Genomic DNA, 23,234 nt, shown 5'->3' on the forward strand with positions numbered 1-23,234 from the left:
CGGTGGAGAAATCCCTGAGCAAGAACATGAAGCTCCTTCCCCTGCTCACAGCTGCGTCCTGCCTCACGCCCCCGGGGCCCTCTCTCTTTGTACGGCAAGTGATGAAGTTTTTTTTCCAGATCACATGAGCCAGGATGAAGGGGGAAAATCCTGCCAGGAGCAGAGATGGGCTGCAACTTGAACCTGACCGAGGGGAGACACACAGCAGTGCCTGGAGAGCTATATAAGAACGTGCCAGGAACAGGAGCAAACACTTTCTCAGGTGAAGGACTCGCATGAATCAGCCATGAATGTGAATGAAGACACTGATTCCAGGAGGCTTGGAGCCACTAACAAAGTCTGTTTGTATTTCATCATCGCCACCCTGGGTGTGTTGCTTGTCTTTGCCTTGGCCACCATCATGATCCTGGTTGTCCAGAGGACGGTAAGAGATTGATTCTCTTCTCTTCTCTTCTCTTCTCTTCTCTTCTCTTCTCTTCTCTTCTCTTCTCTTCTCTTCTCTTCTCTTTTCCCTTCCCTTCCCTTCCCTTCCCTTCCCTTCCCTTCCCTTCCCCATTCTGTAGCCAGAAGAACAGTTCCTACCTCTGTTACAAATGCACACACACATGAATTAGGGGAAAGATGAAACACAGACAAAAGAACTTTAGGAAAAGAGGACCTTTCTCCATAGACACCATTTATTCTTGGCACACAGTTCCTACTCTACATGGAAAGAAAGGGCTCCTGACCCAAGGTGCCAAGCAGCCTCTGTTCCACCTGCTTTGGTGTGTGTCTCCTGCTGTTTCTTTGGAGAAGAACCTCAGTGTTTGAGAAGGTCTGGTCTGGTTCTCTGGAATGGATTGCAGCAGGGGACATGCCACAGCTCTGTGACACCCTGTGGTGCTGATGTGGTGAGGCAGAGCTGTCCCAAAGCACCCAGAGCAGTGCTGGGGGCCAAGGAGCTCCCTCGTGCCCCCTGTCCCCTCAGTCCTGCCTTGGGTGTGATTTTTATAATGCACAGCCAGAGTTGTAGAAAGGATATCAGTGACACAAGGTCACACACAAACAACTCTTCCCTCTACCAAGAGTCACTTTAACTTCTTAAAATAAAATATTGCTCTTGAATGGATCTGGGGTTGATGGGGAACCAGTGACAGCCAGAGTGGAGATGGATGGTTGTGAGGATAAAAAGTGAATTTCTGACCTTGTAAGGGCATTACCATCAACTTCACCAAGGTAAAATGACAGGTTAGAAGTTTTATAGTCTCTGAAATCTTATTGCAAAAATCAAAGTGCTGAGGTACCCCCACTACTGTTCACAGAGGGAAAGCTCCAGCACAGAGCTGCTGGAGGAACTGGCCATGGAAAACAAAATATGATCCTTTGACTCAATATTTTCTCTTGCTAAATTTACCCTGTGCAATTTGTGTGCCCATGTATGCACATTACCCAGAAATTAAACCAGGAAGGCTTGACTGATACTCCTCCAAGAGAGGAATCATTTACCTGTAATCAGTGTTCTCCCAAAAGAGAAGCACTTTGAGGACAGTTAACATGAGACATGGGGCTTTTTAAGTGAGAAATAGTGGGCTATCAGGGGAGATCTTTAAAATAACAGTCTAGGTAATTACAGACTTGCCACAGCTTTGCTGTATAATGAGGCTTTCATTTGTACTGATTATGGAAGCAAGCATTAAATCACCTCTCCATCAGGATAAAGCACTTACAGGAGTTGCCAGAGGAACAAGAGTGCTGAAAGAGCCAAGGTTTTGACTTAAAAGAGTAATGACACCATTGCAGCTGCTTTGAAAACAAGCTTGGCTGAAGGAGGAAATACAAAGCTGAGGGGTGTGAGGAACAAATAAAATCAAGCAGCAATTTTACGCTCTGAGGAGAATCTGGCAGTGAAACCCAGATTGTGTTTTGCTCTCAGGGAGCTCAGAAGCAGAATAGCCACCCCCATCTGTGCCTGGTCCTCAACTCCCAGAGCAGAGAAGAAGGGTTGTTTCTGTGGGACAGGTTCCAGAGGGAGCTCCAAAAACACCTCAGCTCTGGCTGCACTGTCAGAGGGAAGTTGGGCTTAGGATATTTGGGGAATCTAAGCATCTCCAGCCCTGACTGGGGAGCCCTTGGAGCCCTGAGCTGCTGTAGGGACCAGAGCACCACCAGCTGACTTCATTGTTTTCTTTATAACTGACAAAAAACCCCACTATTTTGTGTCATCATCTCCTTGGGGCAATGAGCTTTTCCCTCCAGATGCTGCCAGCTGGACTGTGTGTGTGAGTTCAGGGGTAACTTCACACCCTGCTCACCCTTTTTTTTATATTTATATTTATGATTTTTCTCCTCATTTTATTTCCCTCTGTTCCAAGGGGTCTTTGGGGGTCACAATGCAGTGGCTGGACCCTTGGGTGCCACAGCATTGAGAATCTTGTGGTGACAAAACCAAACTGTCCCTGCCCCCATCACAGGCTGCCTTTTGATGAATTCATAATTGCCTAATTTAAGTTGAAGGAAGACAGACTGGAAAAGGAAAATCAAACTCTGCAGAAACCAGGCACTTGCAACCCCCACAATCTGAGTGCTCCAAAGAAGGGAAACACAACATGAAAGGCTGAATGAAAAAGGCAACTATGATTCAAAGCTGCTTCTCTGAATCCTACAGCACCTCTAACAGAGATTATCACACCTCCCCACTTTCCAGCACCCCAAGAAATTTCCTTTACGCCTTGTTTTTCAGAAGGGTGGCACAGCACATTAGTGCCATGGCTGGGAAGGGTCAATTTTAGAGCCAATCTCTGGTTTTTTGGAACTATTTGCAGTGCTGAAGTCAGTTCATTCCTTCAGCTTTCATCTGCAGAACCACTTGGCTTCAGGCCATTGTTGATCTTTCACAAGTGACTCAATTTTCCTCTGGAATGAGCACAGTCTCTGTAAGGTGGTCTGGAGCCATCATTTTTCTTCTTAACACTGTTCATAAGTGTGTTAAACCCTCCACCCTTGTGCCTGCTGGATATATGTGTATATACCCACTTCTGGAGATATTTGTGTGCACAGAGAGAGACATGGCAAACCAGTGATGCAGAATGGGACAGGAAGGGCTGGAAAATGTCATTTTAAGGCACACAGACCCTCACAAGTCTGGTGCTGTACAGAAAAGTTCATCAGACACCTGGGCCTCCCATTAACAAATTGTGTGGATGTCCAGAGTCCATGGTCTGGGTTAGTCCATCACTGCTCTGGATTTTGTAGACTTCATCTATTGAACTTCTAAACTGTGTGGGGAAAACCTTTTATCAGCAGTGTGGCAAATACTAAAGGTCAGAGTAGGTTTTTCTATTTGCTGATCTGCTCTTTTAGGCTGTTAAGAAGCTTTAGCAGTAGATTTGTGAATGACTCATCCAGCAGCCAGCACAGTTCTGCACTATTTATTGGGTTTTTGTGTCTCCTAAAAACTCATTTTGGCCCTGGGTGCCCCCTCTTGTGGCAACCCTGACAGACAGGAAAATAAAATAAAATTTTAAAATAAAATTAAATTAAAATACTGAAAATTCGTCTAAAAGCAGAATTTTCATTTATTGAGCACTACAGGAAATCCAGGGAGGCATTTTAGGAGAAAACTGCCCTGGCCCAGCTCTTGCTGTGGATGTTGCTTTGGTCAGCACAGGAAAAACTGATTTTTACCATGTTTCCAGTGAGACTTGTTATCAGATGAGGGACAGTGGGACAGTGCTCTGCTTTCTGCTCTTCTCATGTCCAGCTTCAACCTTTGTCTCTGGGCACCTCAGGAGGAAGTGCCCCCAACATCTTCTTTCCCAGCCAGAGCTGGGTCATAGAATAAAACCCAGAATCACTGAAAAGCCCTCGAAAATCATCAAATCCAACCTGTTCTCTGTAGGAGCGTCGGGGGTAGGATGGTGGGGATGGATGGAGATGAGAAATCTCTGGAGCCAGGCTTGGAACTTGGGGTTTATTGCAAAGGGCCTGGGTGCAGGGCCCTGCTGGGAGCTGCCAGCCGCAGCTCAGAGCAGGCCCGAGAGAAGAGAGAGGGAGAGAGGATGAGAGGGTGAGAGAGCAAGGGAGTAAAGAAGGTAAGAGAATAAAAGGGTAAGAGAGCGAGGTTCCCGTTACAATACAATAAATCTTCTGTATTGAATATTCTCATTCTCACTAACCAATCTAGTACAAGATACAAATCCTACAGCACTTACACACAGCCTATAAGAATCATTACATTACCACACTGTGTTACATTTTAAACCCTAAAAACTCCTCTTTGGGTCCCTTCTGCCAAGCTGTAGGGTCTGCTCTGACCCTTGGGCCTGTCTGCAAGCAGAGGGTGTTGTTCCATCAAAAGGGGATCACCTTCAGCTGGCCACACCATTGTTTTCCAGTTGTTCAGTAACTGAGGTATCTCAAAGCTTGCTTTCCTTTCAATCTCGCTTATGGTTTCTATATTCTCAAAATCTTTTGCCAGGCAATCATATTTATAAGGCTTTTGTGTTTCATATTCCCCAGCAGTTCCCCATCGCCTCTTGTCCCCAGCCCAGAGCATTCAGTGTCACCTCCAGCCCTTCCTTGGACACCTCCAGGGATGGGCACTCCAAACCTCCCCGGGCAGTGCCAAGGCCTGAGCCCCCTTTCCATGGGGAAATTCCTGCTGAAATCATGGTGGTGAGAGGCTGAGCAGGAACACAGGAGAGCCTTGGGGCCTCTTTTGGAATGGAAGCATTTCCTTTGAGGGCAGGGGACCAAAGACCTCCTGCCCACAGAGCTGACGTAAGGAGCTGCTCCAGGAAAGCCCAGGCCCATTATGGTCACTGGTTTGGGGGAATTTCCTTGGATTTCTAGAGTAGATAAAGATTTCACAGAATCTCAGAGTAGTTTGGGTTGGAAGGGATCTTAAATCTCATCCCATCCCACCCCTGCCATGGCAGGAACACCTCCCACTGTCCCAGGCTGCTCCCAGCCCTGCCCAGCCTGGCCTTGGGCACTGCCAGGGATCCAGGGCCCTGTGCCAGGGCCTGCCCACACTCACAGGGATCAGAGGTGTCTGGTTCAATGAATATTCACTGCTGTGACCCAGGAATTTAGAATGACCCTTTATTCTGCCTCAGCTTGAGAAAGCTTCTTGTAAAATGATTAAGAGAAAGAAGAAATAAATCACTTTCACTGGCACCCGATTGTCATTTTCACTAATAAAGCAAACTCAAATTATTCTGCTTGCTGAGGAAAGACTGAGCTCTTTCATCACCAGCCCCTAGATCGCTCCAGACAGAGTGAAATTTGTTGTCTTGAATTTTTTCTTAGCTGGCACTGTGGAATTTAATCTGTTTGGGCTCCTCCTGTGTGCCTCTTCGCATTCCAAATGACAGCATTACATGTGATATTCTTGCTGCTGGAAAAGAAAGAAATAACACCAGTAATATCTCAAAGGAAGTCCTAAAGGTTTATTTCAGTATCTACTCAATTGTCACTAAAATAAATTGCTTTGCTATGTGCTGGGAGACTTCCCAGGTGAGAACACAATGCCTTTAGTCCATTTTAATTTTGTTTTTATGCCCTAAATGTAGAGCAGGCTCTGAGCCACCAGCAAGGCAAACACCTCCCTGGCTGCCTGATTTCATTGAGTGCAATCTCACTGGGGACAGAGCCCCCTTTTTCTGTCACCTGAAATATCCTGAATTCTCCACAGAGAGCAGGAATGTTCAGATATTGCAGTGAACAGCAACACTTCCCTGTGCCCTGAGTGTGTGTGAGACAACGGCCCAGGGCAGGGGCAAGGGAAGGGGCTGAGAGGTCCTGGCAGAGATTCCTGGGGGTGTTTTCAGCCCAAACCCTGCTCAGTTTAACCTTTGGTCTTACATGATGAGATCCATGAGAGCTCCCAAGGGAGGATGTTGTGTCAGAGCCAAAAAGCTTGGAAATCTCAATTTTTGCAAATTCCATCTCTGGGTTCCTGTTCTCCTGCTGCCCAGCACCTCCCTGCACAGCTCAGGAAAGTCACCTGGAGAAATATTGGCTCAGGAGGTGACTCTGCCCTGCCCTACACAGGTGTGGGGAGAGAAAATGAACAAATTACTGATCTCCAAATTCCCGGAGAATCACAGAATCATCCAAACTGGGAGAGAACCCAGAAATCAGTGAGTCCAACCATTAACTTGTCACTGCCCAGTCCCCTGGGAGCAGCTCTGCCACCACTGCAGGACACAGAATTTGGCACCAGACCAAAGCATAACAACTCTCTGCTGGGAGTAGATGTAGCTCCACATTCTGCTGTTCAAACGTGGCCACATGAAGCCAAAATCTAATTAAAAACCTTCCTAAACATTTAAGATTAGAACATTAAGTACCACAAACAGATCCAACACAGCTTTTCTCCTTGTCCAACCAGCTTCCTCCTCCCCACACCACCCATTATCCACTTCTGACACAGAAATGAGGTGTTTGTGCTGTAACACCACTATGGATGAAGCTGTTCCTACCACATCAGGAGATATCAGATGTTGTCTTAAAGCTGGTAGAGCTTCCCAAATTTCTCCTTCCTGGATGTCCTAGTGGGTCAGTGAACAGGGAGGTGCTCAGGTGGGTCACTGACAAGGCTCAAGGAGCAACTGGGTGAGGTTTTAGATCCTGTGGTTTAATTTTAGGTAATGAGGACCAGGGAGAAGGACTCAATGATCCTAATGGATCCCTTTCAATGTGCTAAGCTGAACCTGATTAGCCTGCACAATTAACCCAGGTAATTTGCAGCCAGGTAAGAGGAGCTGGTTCAGCCGAGCCTACTCTCTCTGTTGCTGAAATCCCTGTGGGATTACCCAGGGTGACACTGAAGGGATGGGACACACAGCGAGGAACTGTGGGAATAAATAAGAGGGATTCAATTTTCTTCATGGTGGAAAAAGCTCCTTCTTTATTCACAGAACTCCTTTTTATACAGTTTTACAGACTTCATGTGTGACTCCCATTGATCAGGAGCTTTCTTGCAAATCACTTTATTGGTCAGTAACAAGTTGTTATTCTGTATGGATTGGTCACTCCAACCCTTGGTGTGTATGTGCAGGAAAAGTTCTTTGTACAGATAGTTTTCATTTTTCTATCTAACAGTATATAAACTTTATATTATATTTATTATTTATTTACATTATTATATAAATATATAAATATATTTTTTATATATAAATATATGAATATATTAAGTATATATAAATATATATTTATTATATAATTATATTTTTATATATAAAATATATAAAGTATATAAAGTTTATACAGATATAAGTTGGTTTTTACCCAGGAATAGATTGTTAAGTTAATGAACTGCTCACACCAGGATTGCTTCCAAATGGGAACTTGCACAGTGACAGCTTGACTTAGAAGAAATGACAGGCCAGCCAGAGCAGGCCTGATTTTATATGGCTTTTCTTTATAATTTTTGATTTTATGAGGCTTTTCTTTATAATTTTTATTATAACCTTACTGCAACAAGGAGCTCCCAGTGCTCTCCTCAGCTGTTGGGAGAACATTTTGCCCCTTGAGGGTATTTATGAGGTGCCAGGAGCTCTGGGGTGTGTGTCTGGGTGACAGGAAGGTGTCATCAGAGGGAATCCTGCTGCATTTCACCCCTGGAGCTGGTTTTCTGGGAATTTCTCATGTCATGCTGACTGAGGAGAATTTCCTGTGCCATTTTCACCCTTGGTTTTACACCTCAGCAAGAATTAGGAGGAAAGGTGAGGTAGGACATCACTGTCATGCTCAGACCTCTTTGGGGCTTTGATGAACTTTCCCAGCGCTTGGCTCTCCAGGTTGTCCAGTCCCTGAAAGACACAGAGAGGGATTTTTTTTTTAGGATTTGTGCTTCTGAAACATCCCCAACAGAACCCACATAATTTTCTTACTATGCTGAAAAAATCTTGCTGTGTGAAAAATGTCAATTTTCTATGTTAGAATAAACCAGAAATGTTTCAGATCCACAGATGCATGGATACCCAGTGAATTGGGTACTTCCTATTGCCAGAATAATCCATCTCTACTCTTTCCTCTCTTTCAGGAAGCTGATCCTGCCATGGAGGGCATCAAAAACCCCATCAGGACAGGTAAGACCCTGAAGGAACACAGGCAATTTGTCATATCTCTAATGCAAATATTGCCCAAGGGCACAAATAAGTCAATTGTGCACATCTTGACATTTCCAATAAAGGCTCCTGTTAGTGAAAAGTTGAATTAGTGAGGGAAAAATGAAAACAAGAAAAAAGCTTTCAATTTACTCAGTACATCTGGGTAAGTGTATGTCTGGGGAAATAACAAATATTTCTGAATGTGCCCTGGGGTGTCTGTTCCAAAGAGCTTTTTGTTAGGAGATGTAAACATCACTCTGATTTTAAAGTCCTATTTTAAATGCTGGCTCTTGCAAATGTGTGTAAAGTCCTCATCTGCACGAAGGAGGGGTAAAAATGTGTTTGAGATATTCCAAAAGAGCTCTTGGTTTGAGGGGAAAAGGGAGAAGGGAATGGGTGGGTTGAGAATGGACAAGGAGAGACCAGAAGCAAAAGGAACAAATCAAGGAATTGGAACAGGCAGAGTGTGAGCACAGGGAGCCTGAAATAAGAAAATCTGTCTAACAGAGACAATTTACCAAGATTCTGCTTTGCCTTAGCATGAATCAGGAGAGCTGTTCATGTCACTGACACTGTGACATGAGCCTCACACAGCTCTCAGCACCAATATCTGACTCTTGCAAAGGCAAGTTGGTGCCCAGTCCCATATATGTATACACATATATACCATAAATAAACCAGATATATTTTTATAGATATATATGTATATATGATTTTATTTCAGCTGAAGCAACTCGTGCAGTTGTTTTTGCTCCTCACCAGCAGCTGGCAGATGCCACGTAGGAGCAGTGTGCTCACCCCAGGAATGGCCAGCATGCTTTTTAATAAGCCAGAACATTTCTGTCTTTAGCTCCATATCAATCCCAGGCAGTCTCTTGCTCTGAATTTCTGAATTCTGCTGCTCAGTGTGAGATGATGCATTAGTGAGGGACCAAAGGGGGCTGCTGGTGAGAGCCCACCCCAGGAAGAGCTGCTGAAATTTGGTTTTAGTGCTTTCAGATGCTCTCCCAGCCCATCAGTCTCTGGAGGGTTACAGAGCATTCAAGTGGGAGCAAATTGTCAGGGCCTTTTATTTTCCTCTTCAAATGCATAAGGCAGAGCTTATTAATTATCAGCAGAGAGATGGGGAAGATATTGAGGTGGTCAAAGAATCCAATTTTATTGTGAGATACAAAGTTTTATATACTATTTTAGGGAGACTACTAATGCTTTACTACAATAATTGGGTTAAAGATCACATAAACAAATTTATACAATTGAAACATCTCTTGCTTGCAGAAGTCTGATGTAATTTTCATTTTCTGGTAAACCAGTCTGAATCTTCTTGCATTTTGAATCCTCAAAGTTCTGTTTGCTCTTGCCAAGGTATTTTGTTTATCAAATCTCTTCTAATGAGGTCCAACGTACTCTCTGTTTTGTGTACTCCAACAATTAATTAATATACCCAGTGGGTAATTTACTGAGGACCCCTCACAGGGAGCTCTGTCAGCTGCTGGAACCAAGCAGGGATTGTGGCCACTGCTGCCAGGTCCCACCCAGAGACAGGAACAGGTCAAACATTCAGGAAGGGGACTGAGCTGAGGCTGGAGTTGCTTGAGGCTGGAGTTGCTGTGGATTCAGATTTGGATCCGTTCTGCCTCCCAGGCAGCCCAGATGGAAACTGGGTGTGGTTTGTGGCCATGAACCAGGGCTCCTGCACTGTTAAAATGGGCAAGGGAGTGAAAAACCAGTGTCACTGGGGTCTGTGTACAAATCACAAACAGGACAGGGCTGCTGGGAATGTGCCTTGAGCTGTTTTATTTTCCAGAATCAGTCTCATTCCATGGTTATGACAATGGGAAGATGCCAGCAGCTCACATCCCAGGCAGCAAACCAAGAATTGAATTTTACAACTTACTTTATAAGTTTTTTGAGCAATCACACAAAGCCAAAGCACATTGACAGTAGTTCTATCCAAGCACTATAAGCACACGTACCTTTGGTTAAAACAATGCTTGCTTATTTCAAATACAATACCTGCTTGTGAACCTTAAAACACAATGCACAGAGCTCCATTATTAAGTTTCAACCTTCCTAATAGCTTGCTGGATAAACTTTTCTGTCGCTTAGAGAGTTATTCTAGACAAGCATTAATACACCCGCCATTGTTCTATTTGTCTTTGCTTTTCTACAGTTTAAATATTTTTTCTGCTGACCAATCTCATGGCTGCTGCTTAGCTCTAATCACAGTTCTGCTGTCTCTGGGCCCTGCCTTTTGCAGCTTTCCCAAAACCCTCTCATTTTGTGGATTCCTACAACCAGCATTGCACAGCTGGGTGCTCAGCCTGGCTCCAGCCCTGTGGCAGAGCCAGCACCTCAGGGATGCTCTGGGGGACACAGCCCCAGCCCTGGAGGTGTCCCAGGCCAGGCTGGACAGGGCTTGGAGCAACCTGGGATAGTGGGAGGTGCCCATGGATGAGCTTTAAGGTCCCTCCCAGTCCAGACCATTCCATGATCCTGTGACACAATTCTGTGCTGGGTCCAGCTGAGGTCACTCAGGCAGAGACCTCACTGAGCAGCAGCCCAGCCCTAGCCACAACAGGGATTAATTGTGTCTTATTAAAGCAGGGAAATGCCATGATTTCATTTCAATCCCGAATGAGATTATGTCCTATTGTTAGCTAAACACCAGTGGACACTAAAGCAGATTTATGGGAGTTTTCCAGCCCTGACTCAGCTGTCAGGCCCCAATGGATGGGCTGCAGGAACCCACAGGCACAGGCTGAGAGGGATGCAATGTCAGCTCATTAAATGTTTGTGAAAAATGGGATCAGTCTCCTCCAATGCTCCATGCCACTGTCTGTGCAGTACCTGAGCAACAGGGGGGAGGAATGAAATCCATCACCAAGTGTTTGTGAAATGTTCTTTCTGTGGAAGCATTTCTTTGCAGAAACTCATCCCCATTTCACAAATAACAAATCATCCATTAGTGTGGATCTGAGGGGTATTGTTAAGTTCATTTTTTTAGAGGGAAAATGAACTCACAGACAAATTGATGACCTGGAAAGGTACAGCCCTCATCATCTCCTTGCTGGCCTCTTTGAGCCTCATTTCACTGGGAATTGTATAATCTGGGCTGATGGCTTTTCTTGTTATTTGAGCTGCAAAAATTTGGTATCAAAATATCTTCTCATTTACAAAAGGAAAAAAAATAAAACCCTGCAGATACAAATGAACACACACACACACAATTTATAGGTATTTTTCTCTGACACTCAACAAACCAGGAAAAGAAATCCAGCACCCTGCTTTCAGTTTTAATGGGAAATTTGTTCCCAAAAAAAATGTGGCTCTGAGAAATTAATAAAATACAGGTGACAGTCTCAAACCTGCTACTGTAGAGAAAATCAGGCTGAAGCCAATGAGCCAAGGAGCCTTTCCAGATCTGCAGCTGTGTCTCAGAGGGCAGCTTGGCCTTCTGCAGCCAAATCTGATCCCAACACTGTGAGAAGCAGCTGAGGGAGCTGGGGAAAGGAGAAAAGACCTGTATCAAGAGCAGAGTGGCCAGCAGGACCAGGAGAATCATTTCATGTCCCCTTCCTGGGCACTGCTGGGTCACCTCAGGGGCTGTCTCCTGTCCTGGGCCCTCCTGGCCAGGGGGACCCTGAGGGTCTGGAGCCCCAGGAGAGGCTGAGGGAGCTGGGAAGGGGCTCAGCCTGGAGCAAAGGAGGCTCAGGAGGGACCCTTGTGGCTCTGCACAGCTCCTGACAGGAGGGGACAGCCGGGGGGTCGGGCTGTGCTCCAGGGAACAGGGACAGGAGCAGAGGGAATGGCTCAGGCTGGGCTCAGGGTGGGCACAGCAGGAATTTCCCCATGGAAAACGTTGTTAAACATCAGATGGGGCTGTCCAGGGAGGTTTGGAGTGCCCATCCCTGGAGGTGTCCCAGGAAGGGCTGGAGGTAGCACTCAGAGCTCTGGGCTGGGGATGAGGTGGGGATTGGGCACAGCTTGGATTTGATGATCTTGGAAGTCTTTCCCAACCTCGATGACCCTGTGATTGTGTGATGACACCGCAGGGCATCAGACACCCATCCCACAGCAGTGGCTTCCTCAGAAATGGATATTTCACACTAAGCCAAAAAGGTTTGTCCCTTGCCAGCCTCAGTCCAGGCAGGTGTCTGGGTGCATAAATGTGACCCAGAGCAATTGTGTTTCTCAGGCTGAAAACCCTGGGCAAGCCTGGACTTGTAAATGCTAGAAAGAGTGCAGAGGCCTCCTGCAGGCCAGCATCAGGAGAAATGCACACACACAGCCAGGGTGGGCTGTGGGCATCACAGCTGGGCTGATGGGCATTGCTCAGAGTGCTCAGGGGTGGCTCTGCCCTCTCTCCAACACTTAAAACACAAGCTATATGTGAATATATATATAAATATATATGTGTGAGTAAATATAAATATATATGAATATACACACATATTTATATCTATATTTATACTTTATTTTTCTATTTATTTTCCATTTATCTATATATTTATCTATATATTTATATCTATATATCTGTATTTATATATATTTTATATATATATATATATATATATATATATATATATATATATAAATAACTCATGATATTATGTGACCTTTGCTACACTAGCAAGCAGGCACAGGTTTGAAGAGTTTTAACCTAAAATTCCACAGGTCTGGCAGTACTCAGGTGGGCAGTGAGGAATTCATCAGAGGTTCTTCCTAAATTTGGTGGGGGAAAAAAGGGATATTTCTTTAATTTCTGGTTTTGGAGGGAAATTTGGCAGCTGAGTTCAGTCCCCTTCAGGCCTGAGTGGCAGCTCTGGAGGTCCAAAGGCTCTCGGTGTGTGTGTGACTGGCACAGCCCAGAGCTCTGTCACAGAGCCCAGCAGGGGATGTCACCCAGCTGTCACTTGTCACAGCATCACAGGCTGGGCCAGTCCCTTGGCTGCTGTTTGCAGGGCACTGAACTGGCAGGAGAGGGTTAAAATTAGCCACAGGGACTTCAGGGAGTGGCTGCTGAGAAATAAAAATGAGGCAAATTCAGCTAACTCTGGCATGCTGACAGAGATGTGTGACATCACCTTGCCTAATTCCATGAGCACTTAAATCCACGGGGGTTACAGAGGAATCAAAAGCTGTTTGTTGCCTGCTTTTCCTTCTTTACCTCACAGAATAATTCAGGGTTTTGCCCTGCTCCTGTGCCTGCCCCCAGCCAGAGGGGATGCCACCCCCTTGGCAGTGGAATGTCACCTGTGGGACATGGCTGGGAGCAGCACAAGCCTCAGGAGCCCCCCTCGAGGGGCTTTCCATGCCTGGGTAGCAGCACCCTCCATGCTGACAGAGCCACTTTCAGCTTGTGGTTTCAGTGCCCTTTACTGGTGCTCCTTCAGACCCATCTCAGGGGTGGGGAAACTGAGGCAGCCAGCAGAGAGATCTTCCCCCAGCACAGCCACATCCTCTGGGACCTCTCTGGCAGCAGCCCTTGTGTCTCTGAGCCCTTGGCTTCCTCCTGGCTGGACATGGTGCTGCTGTGCTTTGATGCTCTGAGAGAACCCCAGGGGTTCATTTTGTACCTCAGGGTGAAATTCTGGGGTTTCAGTGGATCTGCAGCTTCTCGGAGATCCATTTCCCAGCCCCATTTCACAGTCCTGTTTCCCAGTCCCATTTCCCAGCCCCATCTCTCAGTCCCATTTCCGTCTCTCTTGGAGAGCAGTGTGCTCCTGCTCACCACAAAAATCTTTAAACTACTGAAATCAGATAAATATCACATTTCCCAGTCCCATCTCCCAGTCCCATCTCCCAGCCCCATCTCCCAGCCCTATTTCCCAGTCCCATCTCCCAGTCCCATTTCCCAGTCCCATTTTAGCCCCATTTCCCAGCCCCTTTTGGCTCAGTGGGGACAAGCTGCATGGACCTCCTGGAAACAGCCAGACTGTTTTCCTTGGAGCTGCACTCTCTGGATGCCCATCCTACCATAAAAAGGGTCAAAAATAAGTGATCTCCTGATATCCTCTTTAGGGTTTCCCCCTGAGACCCCTCCCTTACCCAGCAGATCTCCTTAAAGCAGAAGATCTGCAGTGCCTGTGCTTCACAGCACACAGTGAAACCCAAACCAGTGTGTTCTCCTTGCTCCTTAGCCCCAAATGTAGCTTTGTTTTTCCTCCTCTCACAGTATTTTTAAGCCATCTAATCCCATTGACTGCAGAGGGATTAGCTCTGATTTACACCACGACTCGTGCAGAGCCAATTAGGCCATGTGAGCACATCCATCGATCAGTCCTGAAGGGAATTTCAGCTTCTCTTGGCTTGAGCTGAAATGTTTCAGATAAAAGAATTAACTTGAGAAATAAAAGTAGAAAACAGTTATAAGCTGCCTCAGCAGAGTGAGGACCAGACCTGTCTATCTAAAACAATTTTTTTTCCATAATTTCCTTTCTGACTAATGCAGCTGATGTCACCCACTTTAAACACAGTCACACCAAACATGCTGACAGCAGTAAATGTTAAATACAGCTGTGGAAATGAACAGTGCAGCCATGTCAGAGAGGGGAGATCTTTGGAGAATCCATGGACACCCTGAGCAGCTCAGGGCAGCTCTGGGCACTTTGTGGGCAGGCTCAGCACTTGGCTTGGCACAGTTTGCAGGGCTGCTGCTGCTGCTGCAGCAGGGGATTTTCAGCCTTTGGAGGGTAAACCCCCTAAATGCCACTGAGTTTCTGTAAATTATCTCCCCCTTCCTGCACACACAGGAGTGTGAGTGGGTTCAGGGTGCTGATTGTGTTACCAGACTCTTGTTATCACCACAGCTGAAATAAGGGCCACAAGGGTTTCTGCCCATCCTAAGCCATATCTCCACATCTCTGCCTGTGCCCTCACTAAAACACCAAATTGACATGACTAACACCAGGAAAGCAGGTTTTGGTTTTTCTTTGGGGATTTCCAGAATGGTGAAGGGACTTTGGTACATAACTTACTCATTCTTGGAGAGCAGTGTGCTCCTGCTCACCACAAAAGTCTTTAAACTACTGAAATCAGATAAATATCACATTTTTTTCAAGATATCCACAGTTTCTGTCTCCAGTGGAGCGTGCAAAGGGTGCAATACACAACACACCAACCCCCTTCAGTCGGAGGAACTTGGGTGTGGGACCAGCTTCTCCCTGATTTGTCCATCTTTGTTATCAAAACTCCCTCAGAAATCAGGTCATGTAGATACAGCAAGGGTCTGGAGATTTAAATCTCTTATCATTACCCCAGTTTCAGAAATCCTATGAAACTTAAGATCCTTATCCCACTCTGCATATAAATAGAGCTCTTGTTAGAATCATTGAACCATGGAATATCCTGAGCTGGGAGGGACTGAAGGGATCATTCAGTGCCACCCCTGTCGCTGTCCCAGAGCAGAGATGGGAGCTGCCCCTCGGGAGGAGCTGCAGCCCCGGGGAGCTCTGCCCTCACTCTGCTCCAGCTGAGCAACCCCAGAGCCCTCAGCTGCTCCTCATAGGCCCCTTCTAACCCTTCACCATCCCCATGTCCCTCCTTTGGACCTTTAGATCTTTCTTTCATTGTGACTCTCAAAAGTGCCCCCAGGGATTGAGGTGAGGCCCCATCAGCACTGAGCAGAGTGGGACATGTGAGGATCATGACACACAACATCTGATGTCAGGTTTTAGTAGGACTCGGTTTTGTGCATTAACTGCTCCTTCAGAGACCCTTGTAGGGTTGGGGACTGTGGTATCAGTTTTATAACAGAGTCACAGGAAAACTTCAGAGTTTTGTGTACTCAGAGAGAGGGAGTATAGTTTTAAAAAGCTTTGCTGAAATTCCTTCCTGCTTTATTCTTGGTGTTCAGCTGTGGAATGGAACACAGAAAATTCCCAGTTTGCCATCTGAGCTCCTGTGCACTTCCACAGCCACAGCAGGGCCAGGAGATGTAAAGGAGAGCAAATGCAAGGATAAATAACCATTCACCTGTCAGGCTGCAGCACTGGGATGTGCACTGTTTTCCTGGATGGACACACCTTGTCTGTGTGTCCATCCACCTGTGGACCTAGGGGACAATTCTGTGTCATGCAGAATAAAGACAGAATAATCACAGAATCATTGACTGAATCATAGAATGGTTTGGGTTTGAAAAGACCTTAAAATTCATCTCATCCCACCCCTGCCATGGGCAAGACACCTTCCATTGTCCCAGGCTGCTCCAAGCCCTGTCCTGTCTGGCCTTGGGCACTGCCAGGGATGGATAATCAGTGCCATTAACTGAACATCCAGTGTGGTGACAGGAGGAAAAACAGAGAGGAGATAGAAGGCAGGAATATGGATGGAAAGGAGGTGAAATGCAAGGGGGAGAAGTGGGGAGCTATTGTAAATCAAAGATGACTCCGATGAAATGGAGAGAGAAAGACGCATCTGACTCCATCATCAGAAGGCTAATTAATCACTTTATTACACTATACTATATACATTTCATCTAAACTGAACTGCCCTGCATTCACCCTTGCTCACAACTGCTCACACTGGACTCATCATCTCTGATTCTCTCCTCACTGTCCCATGACAGTCCCACACACACCTGGCCCTGACAGGCCAAGGGCACAAACCATCCTCACTGTGGGTCAATAATCTCCATATTGCATTCTGCTTTGGCACAACACAGGCACAGCAAGCGAGATAAGAATTGTGTTTTCCTCCTTCTCTGCTTGTCTCACAGCTTCTCTCTGTTCAGAGGCCATGTGAATACCACAGGGAGCAGGGGCTGGGATGCAGGATCTGGATCACAGGGATGTAGTGCTGGGATGCACTGGTGGGACACCGGGATGCGGTTCCGGGACTCGGCTCCTCGGTGCTCTGCGGGCGCCTGCAGTGCCGGGCACGGCCGTGGGATGGAGCCGTCCCCGCGGCCGTGGGATGGAGCGATTCCTGCGGCCGTGGGATGGAGCAGCCCGCGAGGTAGTGGGAGGGAGCAATACCTGCATCCCGTGGGATGGAGCCATCCCAGCGTCGCGTGGGATGGAGCAGTTCCCGCATCCCGTGGGAGGGAACAGATCCCGCGGCTGTGGGATGGAGCAGTTCCCGTATCCCGTGGGACGGAGCAGCTCCCGTGTCCCGAGGGATGGAGCCGTTCCTGTATCTCGTGGGATGCAGCAGTTCCCGCAGGACGGGGCAGTTCCCGAGATATGGAGCAGCTCCTGTATCCCGAGGGATGGAGCCGTTCTCGCAGGATGGAGCCGTCCCCCCTGGGGCAGGCCCTGCTCCTCCCGGTCCCGGCGCTTTGGATTCGGGCCATTTCCGGGTCTCGGCCGCTGCCCCGGGCTCGGACCCGCGGCCTGGGGAGGGCTCGGGGTGTGCGGGGGGAGCGGGGCCGGCTCGGGCCCTCCAGCAGCAGCGTTCGGGTCACTGGTGCCCCGAGCAGCCCCTGGATCCCTGGCAGTGCCCAAGGCCAGGCTGGGCAGGGCTGGGAGCAGCCTGGGACAGTGGGAGGCGTCCCTGCCATGGCAAGGGTGGCACTGGATGGGCTTTGAGGTCCCTTCCAACCCAAAGCACTCTAGGTTTATATGAACAACCTAAAGTCCTGGTGAAATCCACATTTTAACCGTGGAGGAACAGAGCAACATTCAAAAGCACCCAAAGAGCCATTTTCAGAACTATGTCCCACTTAAATGTTTAAAAGCTTTTTGTAATTGCACCACGAAAACAACTTGGTTAAATTAAGCTTAGGTGCACATAATTTCTGTTTCATAGAATCAGAGAATCCCAAACTGGTTTGGGTTGGAAGGGACTTAAATCCCATCCCATCCCACCCCTGCCATGGCAGGGACACCTCCCACTGTCCCAGGTGCTCCCAGCCCTGCCCAGCCTGGCCTTGGGCACTGCCAGGGATCCAGGGGCAGCCACAGCTGCTCTGGGCACCCTGTGCCAGGGCCTGCCCACCCTCACTGTAATTTCTCCTTGTATCTATTCCAAATGCACCCTCTTTTAATTGAAAACCATCACTCCTATTTTTAAGAAGCAGGGTGGGTAAGGAATTTAATTTTTCACAGCTGAGAGCTGCAATCTGCCAGAATTTTAGGTTGTTATAGATTTACCAGTTGAATGACACTGCTCTGAATTCCCTGGGCAGCTCAGATATCCTCAGCCAAGGAGTAAGAACCATGCTGAAAGTGGGGTACCAAGTGCAGGCTGCACTTTATTGTACCAAAAAATTAAAGAAAAGCTCAGAAGCGATGAGTTAATCTGTTGTTTTCTTCAGGTAACACCTTTGAAGACTATTTGAGGATCCTACAGAGTGTTCCAGCAGCCAATGGAACTGCTGCCTACATGAGAGGTCAGCGAGGAGTCCAAGGGGGAAGAGGGTTGGGAAAAGGAAATTTCAGAGCTGTCTGAAAAGCTGCTCATGTCATTCACACTGGGTTTACTAGCAAATAGCCTTTTTGTCCAAAATGGCATTTTATAGGAGAAATTCCTTAGCTCTCTTGGAATGTGATTGGCAAACCCCTATCTGATAGTAGAAACTTTTATTTTAACTTGATAAACATAAAAGGAAATAAAGATTCAACTTCTGCATACCCACAGAGGAAGGTACACCTCCATGAGCTGTCCATTTTTCATGAATTATGGAAAGTACATGAATGTACACCTCCATGAATTCCCTTCAAATGCCAAGTGGGGAAATAATGGAGATGAACACTCATGCATTTTGCTGTCCTGGATTTCCCACGGGCTGAGTAAATCCTTGCAATTTTTAGTGCCTCACCTTCATGTGTGAGCTCCCAGCTGTCTTTCCAGGGGTTTTCCTGCAGTTTCCTGCAGGAAACTATTGGGCAGGTGTCTCCTTTTAGCAGGAAACCCTGCTGGAGGTGTCCTGGGGCTGAAGGGAGCTCGGTGGAGCTCAGAGCTAACATCCCTTTGTTCTCCCTGCAGTGTCCAGGACAGTGAACAGCTCCAAGCTGAGCCTGGTGGAGAAGGGGATCTGTGAGGGCATCAAGTGCCAGAGCCCAGAGCTGGTGATCAGGGAACACGGCCTCTACTTGATCTTCTGCAACTTGAACTTTCACTTTCCCAACTGCTCCAAGAGCCCCATCGACCTCAAGATCGATCTCCTGGTGAACGACAGGGTGGACAGGCAGACGTTGTCCACGTTCTGTGCCTCAGAAACATGCCAGGACGAGACTTTTAAGACCTTGATCCAGCTGCACTTGACACACCTGGACAAGGAGGACAAAATATCAGTGACACTGAACCATCCTGAGTTCCTGAATGACGTTTCTCTTCCCAACGAAAACGTTCTTGGGGTCTTGAAGTACAACGATGAAATGTGAGCAGCTCCCTGGCCTCCCACTGCTGCCCAGACCCTTCCTCTGAACACCAGCAGCCTGCTTTCACTAAACACCACCTTGGTTTAAATTTCACACCTCACCTCATCCTAGGGTGAACAAGGAACTTTGCGAGTGTCCCAGAAAAACAAACACTGAAGAGCCACAGCTGCCAGGTTCCCTGGCCTGGGTGGGATTGTTGGACTATCCAGCACATAACCCACCAAGGGTTCCTCAAAATAATCTGTGCAAACACAGACTAAAACCCAGCCAGATCATGGCAAGAATCCACAATACAGAGATTTTTAAGGGCCATAAACTGCTGGCACATGTGCTCAGGACATGGGGAAATGTGTTTAACTCTATTTTATGGAGTAGTGTTTTAACCCAGTCTTTCCAAAAACCCAACAGTCAAAGCTTGTAGTCAAAGCTTTTCTTTACCATGGCCACACAGTGACAACTCTGGAGCAGATTCATTGTGCAACAGCAGAAATGATGAAATTATTGACTCTCGGGCTGGTAGCTGAAACTCTGGGGCAGGACATAGGAGATTTGGGATTTACAGGATATTTCTGGGCTGCATTCTGCTATGGACTTTATGTCGTTCTTTCAAGTGTCTTCCTTGTCACTATTTATCCATCTTTTCTATTTAAATATAAAGCTCTTTGGGACAGACTTTGTCTAAGCAAAGTGCTCAGCCTCCGTTTTCCCCTGGGGTTCTCAGACCTTTTTTACATTCAACATTAAGACAGCAATGGAGTTGCCAATCTGGCAGATAGCAAAGTCCGTAAGGATGCATTTTCCTTGAGTGCTGCCCTGCCAGTTTGGCACAGTGGGCTGGGAATCCTCCTCCAGCACCAGCACTGCCTGGAAAGCCAGGGCTCCACACTTCCCCAAATTCCACACTTTCCCAAACAGTTTCAGACTGGCCCTCAGCTGAGAGCTGGGATGTCTGAGCAGGCCAGGGGATGGGTGGTATTGGAGCTTCTTTGGATGCCTGGAATATTTAGAGAATTCAGGATAAAAGAAAACTCTCCAGCCCTCTTATTCCATGAATTGCAGTAACCCAGACATGTATTTGCAATTTCATTCTTACAGTGTGGGGAGAGAAGGGACCAAGATGTTCCCAAAGCTGGTCCCAGTTCAGTCCTTCCCTTTTCCCTTCATCTCTGGGAATCCAGGAAGGCCTATTCTCACCATTATTGGAGTTTTTCTCCTTGCACAACTGACATTTTTCTATGACTGCAGCTTGGCAAACTCTCCACAGCAAACATTTAGTCATAGATTGAGTTTCTGGCTCCAGAAGCCTGGTGCTTTATCACGCAAGCTCACTGGATGCTGGTGACTGATGGAGCTCAGTTTGTGTGAGCACACTCCAAATATTCCTCAGAGCAGAAATTTGTTTCTTGTTTTACATCACCAGAAACTGATGGTGCATATCAATGAAGTTTTGTCTCATCCATCCAGGTGACTTCAAATTACACCAGACACTTTCTAAAGGTCAGGAGCTGATATGATTCACTGTTAGAGATACCCACTTTCTGTTTTGATGAACATTGATGCAACCAAAATTTCCTTTTGCTGTTAATGACTCAGGAAAAAAAAGAAAAGAAAAGAAAACTAAATCAAAAAGAAAAAACCAAAAAACATGGATTTAGTTTTTTCTTCTTTCTTTTTCTCTTAGCATAGAGAAATTTAGTTTTAAAAGGGTCAGCTGACCCTGCCTATGACTTTGGAACCTCCTCTGGGATCTCCTCACTCCTCTGGGCCATATAAATCCCTCATGTCTCTGAATAAGGTTTTTATCTTCTATTTGCCTCCACTTTGATCCACATAACCAGTTTCCAGAGAAGTTAAAGCAAGCCTGGCAGAGAGGGATCATAGCTCCTGAATATAGAAGCAGTCAGTGAATGAAAATATGCATCTCCTCACACATCCCACCCCTCCTCCTCTCCCTCAAGGCTTTGAACTCAAGGAGAAAGGGCATTCTTTTAAAAATAAAGCAGATCTCTCTGCACAGGGTGATTTTATTATAATATTTTGCCAGATGGAGAAAATCCTGACAAAGCAATGCTAAGCTGCTCAGCCCCAGGCATTTTAATACCTTTGGATAAAGAAATCTGGCCTCTACCCCATTGCCTCTGAGAAATAAGAATAAATTATAGCCAGAAAGAAAGCCCATTAATAGTGGACAATTTCCCCATCAGTTACAAAAATGTTAAATAGCTTTAACTGAAGCAAGGCCCCGAGGCAGGCACACTCCAAGCCACTTCATTCTTTCATCCCTTTTCCTTCATTTATTTTTTTTCCTAAGTTTTTGAAGCAGGTCATTTTGACAACAAACCTGTATGGAAAAGACTAACCAGGCTGGTCCTTCCCACAAGGATGTGTCTCTCCAGGAGCATCAACAGCAATTCTCTGTGGGGAACAGCCCAGTTTGCAGCAGGAGGTTCCATCTTCTGAGGAGCCACTCCTTGCTCTGATTCCCCAGCACAGGAGAGGGCAGCAATCCCAAATGCACTGAAGTTGATGCCTTTTAGGCTACCTAAAAACAGAAGCCAGACAAAATTAAGAAAATAAAAAGTTGTTATATTTATTGAAGGGCCTTCAGGTACATTTTAGGCAGATGAAGCCCCAGGGGCTACACCCAAAATGGATGATGGTTTCACAGGTTTCACACTTTTATAATTTTGGTCCATTATTGGGGGTTAATCTGCCGATTACAGCTTCAGCTAATGAAGTCATTTACCCCAAGTTTGCTCCCCAAAACTCACTTTTGTTTCCATCTCTGGGGCCTGAGGCAGTGAGGTGTCCTTGATTGCCAGGCCTAGAGAGGAATTGTTGTGTCTGCCCCAAATGGGAAAGCAGCAGCTCACAGTGAGCGTGGAGTTTGGAGTTATACACTAAAGAATTTAGGTTGTAACATTTGAAGGGAATTCATAGAGATGTACATTCATGTACTTTCCATATCCATGGAGATTGTAGGGTTACAAATATATGGAAAATATAAAAGCTAAAATCCTAAGGCATCAAAGTCATGAGGAAATTGTTCAAATTCCTCCCCTAGTCCTCAGATGGGGCAAATGTGGTGTTTTCTGTGCCTGTGTTATTGCCAACTCCACCAGGCACAGGGAGCAGCAACAATCCCACAGCTCTGCTCTGTCGATGGGTTTGGGCCCTCCCCAAAAACTGATAAAGCTGCACTCTTAATCTGATTCCTCCTTGGCCATGGGGCATTGATAGGATTTATCCATAATCTTGGTTGAGAAAGAAAAAAAATTCCAATTATTGGTTTAATTCTGTCTGACGTTAATTGCTGCAGAAATCTTGAACAGGGATTTCAATAGCAGCCATGCTGATGTAACACATTTCCATCCCAGCTCACCCTGGGGCAGCAACTCCAAATCTGATCAAGGTTTTTAAGATCAGAGATCACAGAGCTGCATCTGAGCTCTGCTGGAGCCGTGGAGACTTTGAAACCACGAGAGCAATCAGATTTCACAAGGCTCGGTGACACCTCCCATGAAATTGGCCCCAGCCCAAACTCCTGAAAGCTCAGCTGTGAAAATGAAGCCATGGCTTATGTGACACAGATTCTTTATCCACGGAGGGACTTTCACATTCACTTCTGCGTTTGTTTCAGTTTTTGTTCAGCACGAGAAGAAAACATCAGAGTCACTTAGAGAGAAAATCCCTTACTGTGCCAACCAGGGGCTGTTGGCAAACTAAAAATGCACAACTGTTTCTATTCAAATATCCCACCTGGATCAAAAAGGCCCTGACCTTCTGTGCAGCCACTGCCTGACTCTGCACTGCT

At 46.5% G+C, this 23,234-nt stretch overlaps 1 protein-coding gene across 1 annotated transcript; it reads left to right on the plus strand.

Moving 5' to 3' along the window:
- The first annotated feature begins 238 nt into the window (after positions 1-238).
- Positions 239-19,423, plus strand: LOC128941952 (tumor necrosis factor ligand superfamily member 8-like). Its single transcript, XM_054284030.1, has 4 exons — positions 239-424; positions 8,030-8,075; positions 18,355-18,429; positions 19,026-19,423. The coding sequence occupies exons 1-4, from the start codon at positions 287-289 to the stop codon at positions 19,421-19,423; spliced, it is 657 nt and encodes a 218-aa protein (XP_054140005.1). The 5' UTR covers positions 239-286.
- Positions 19,424-23,234: the final 3,811 nt, after the last annotated feature.

This window comes from Melozone crissalis, unplaced genomic scaffold (assembly GCF_028551555.1).
Source record: "Melozone crissalis strain CALT ecotype California unplaced genomic scaffold, PUWL_Pcris_2 ptg000041l_1, whole genome shotgun sequence".
Taxonomy (NCBI): domain Eukaryota; kingdom Metazoa; phylum Chordata; class Aves; order Passeriformes; family Passerellidae; genus Melozone; species Melozone crissalis.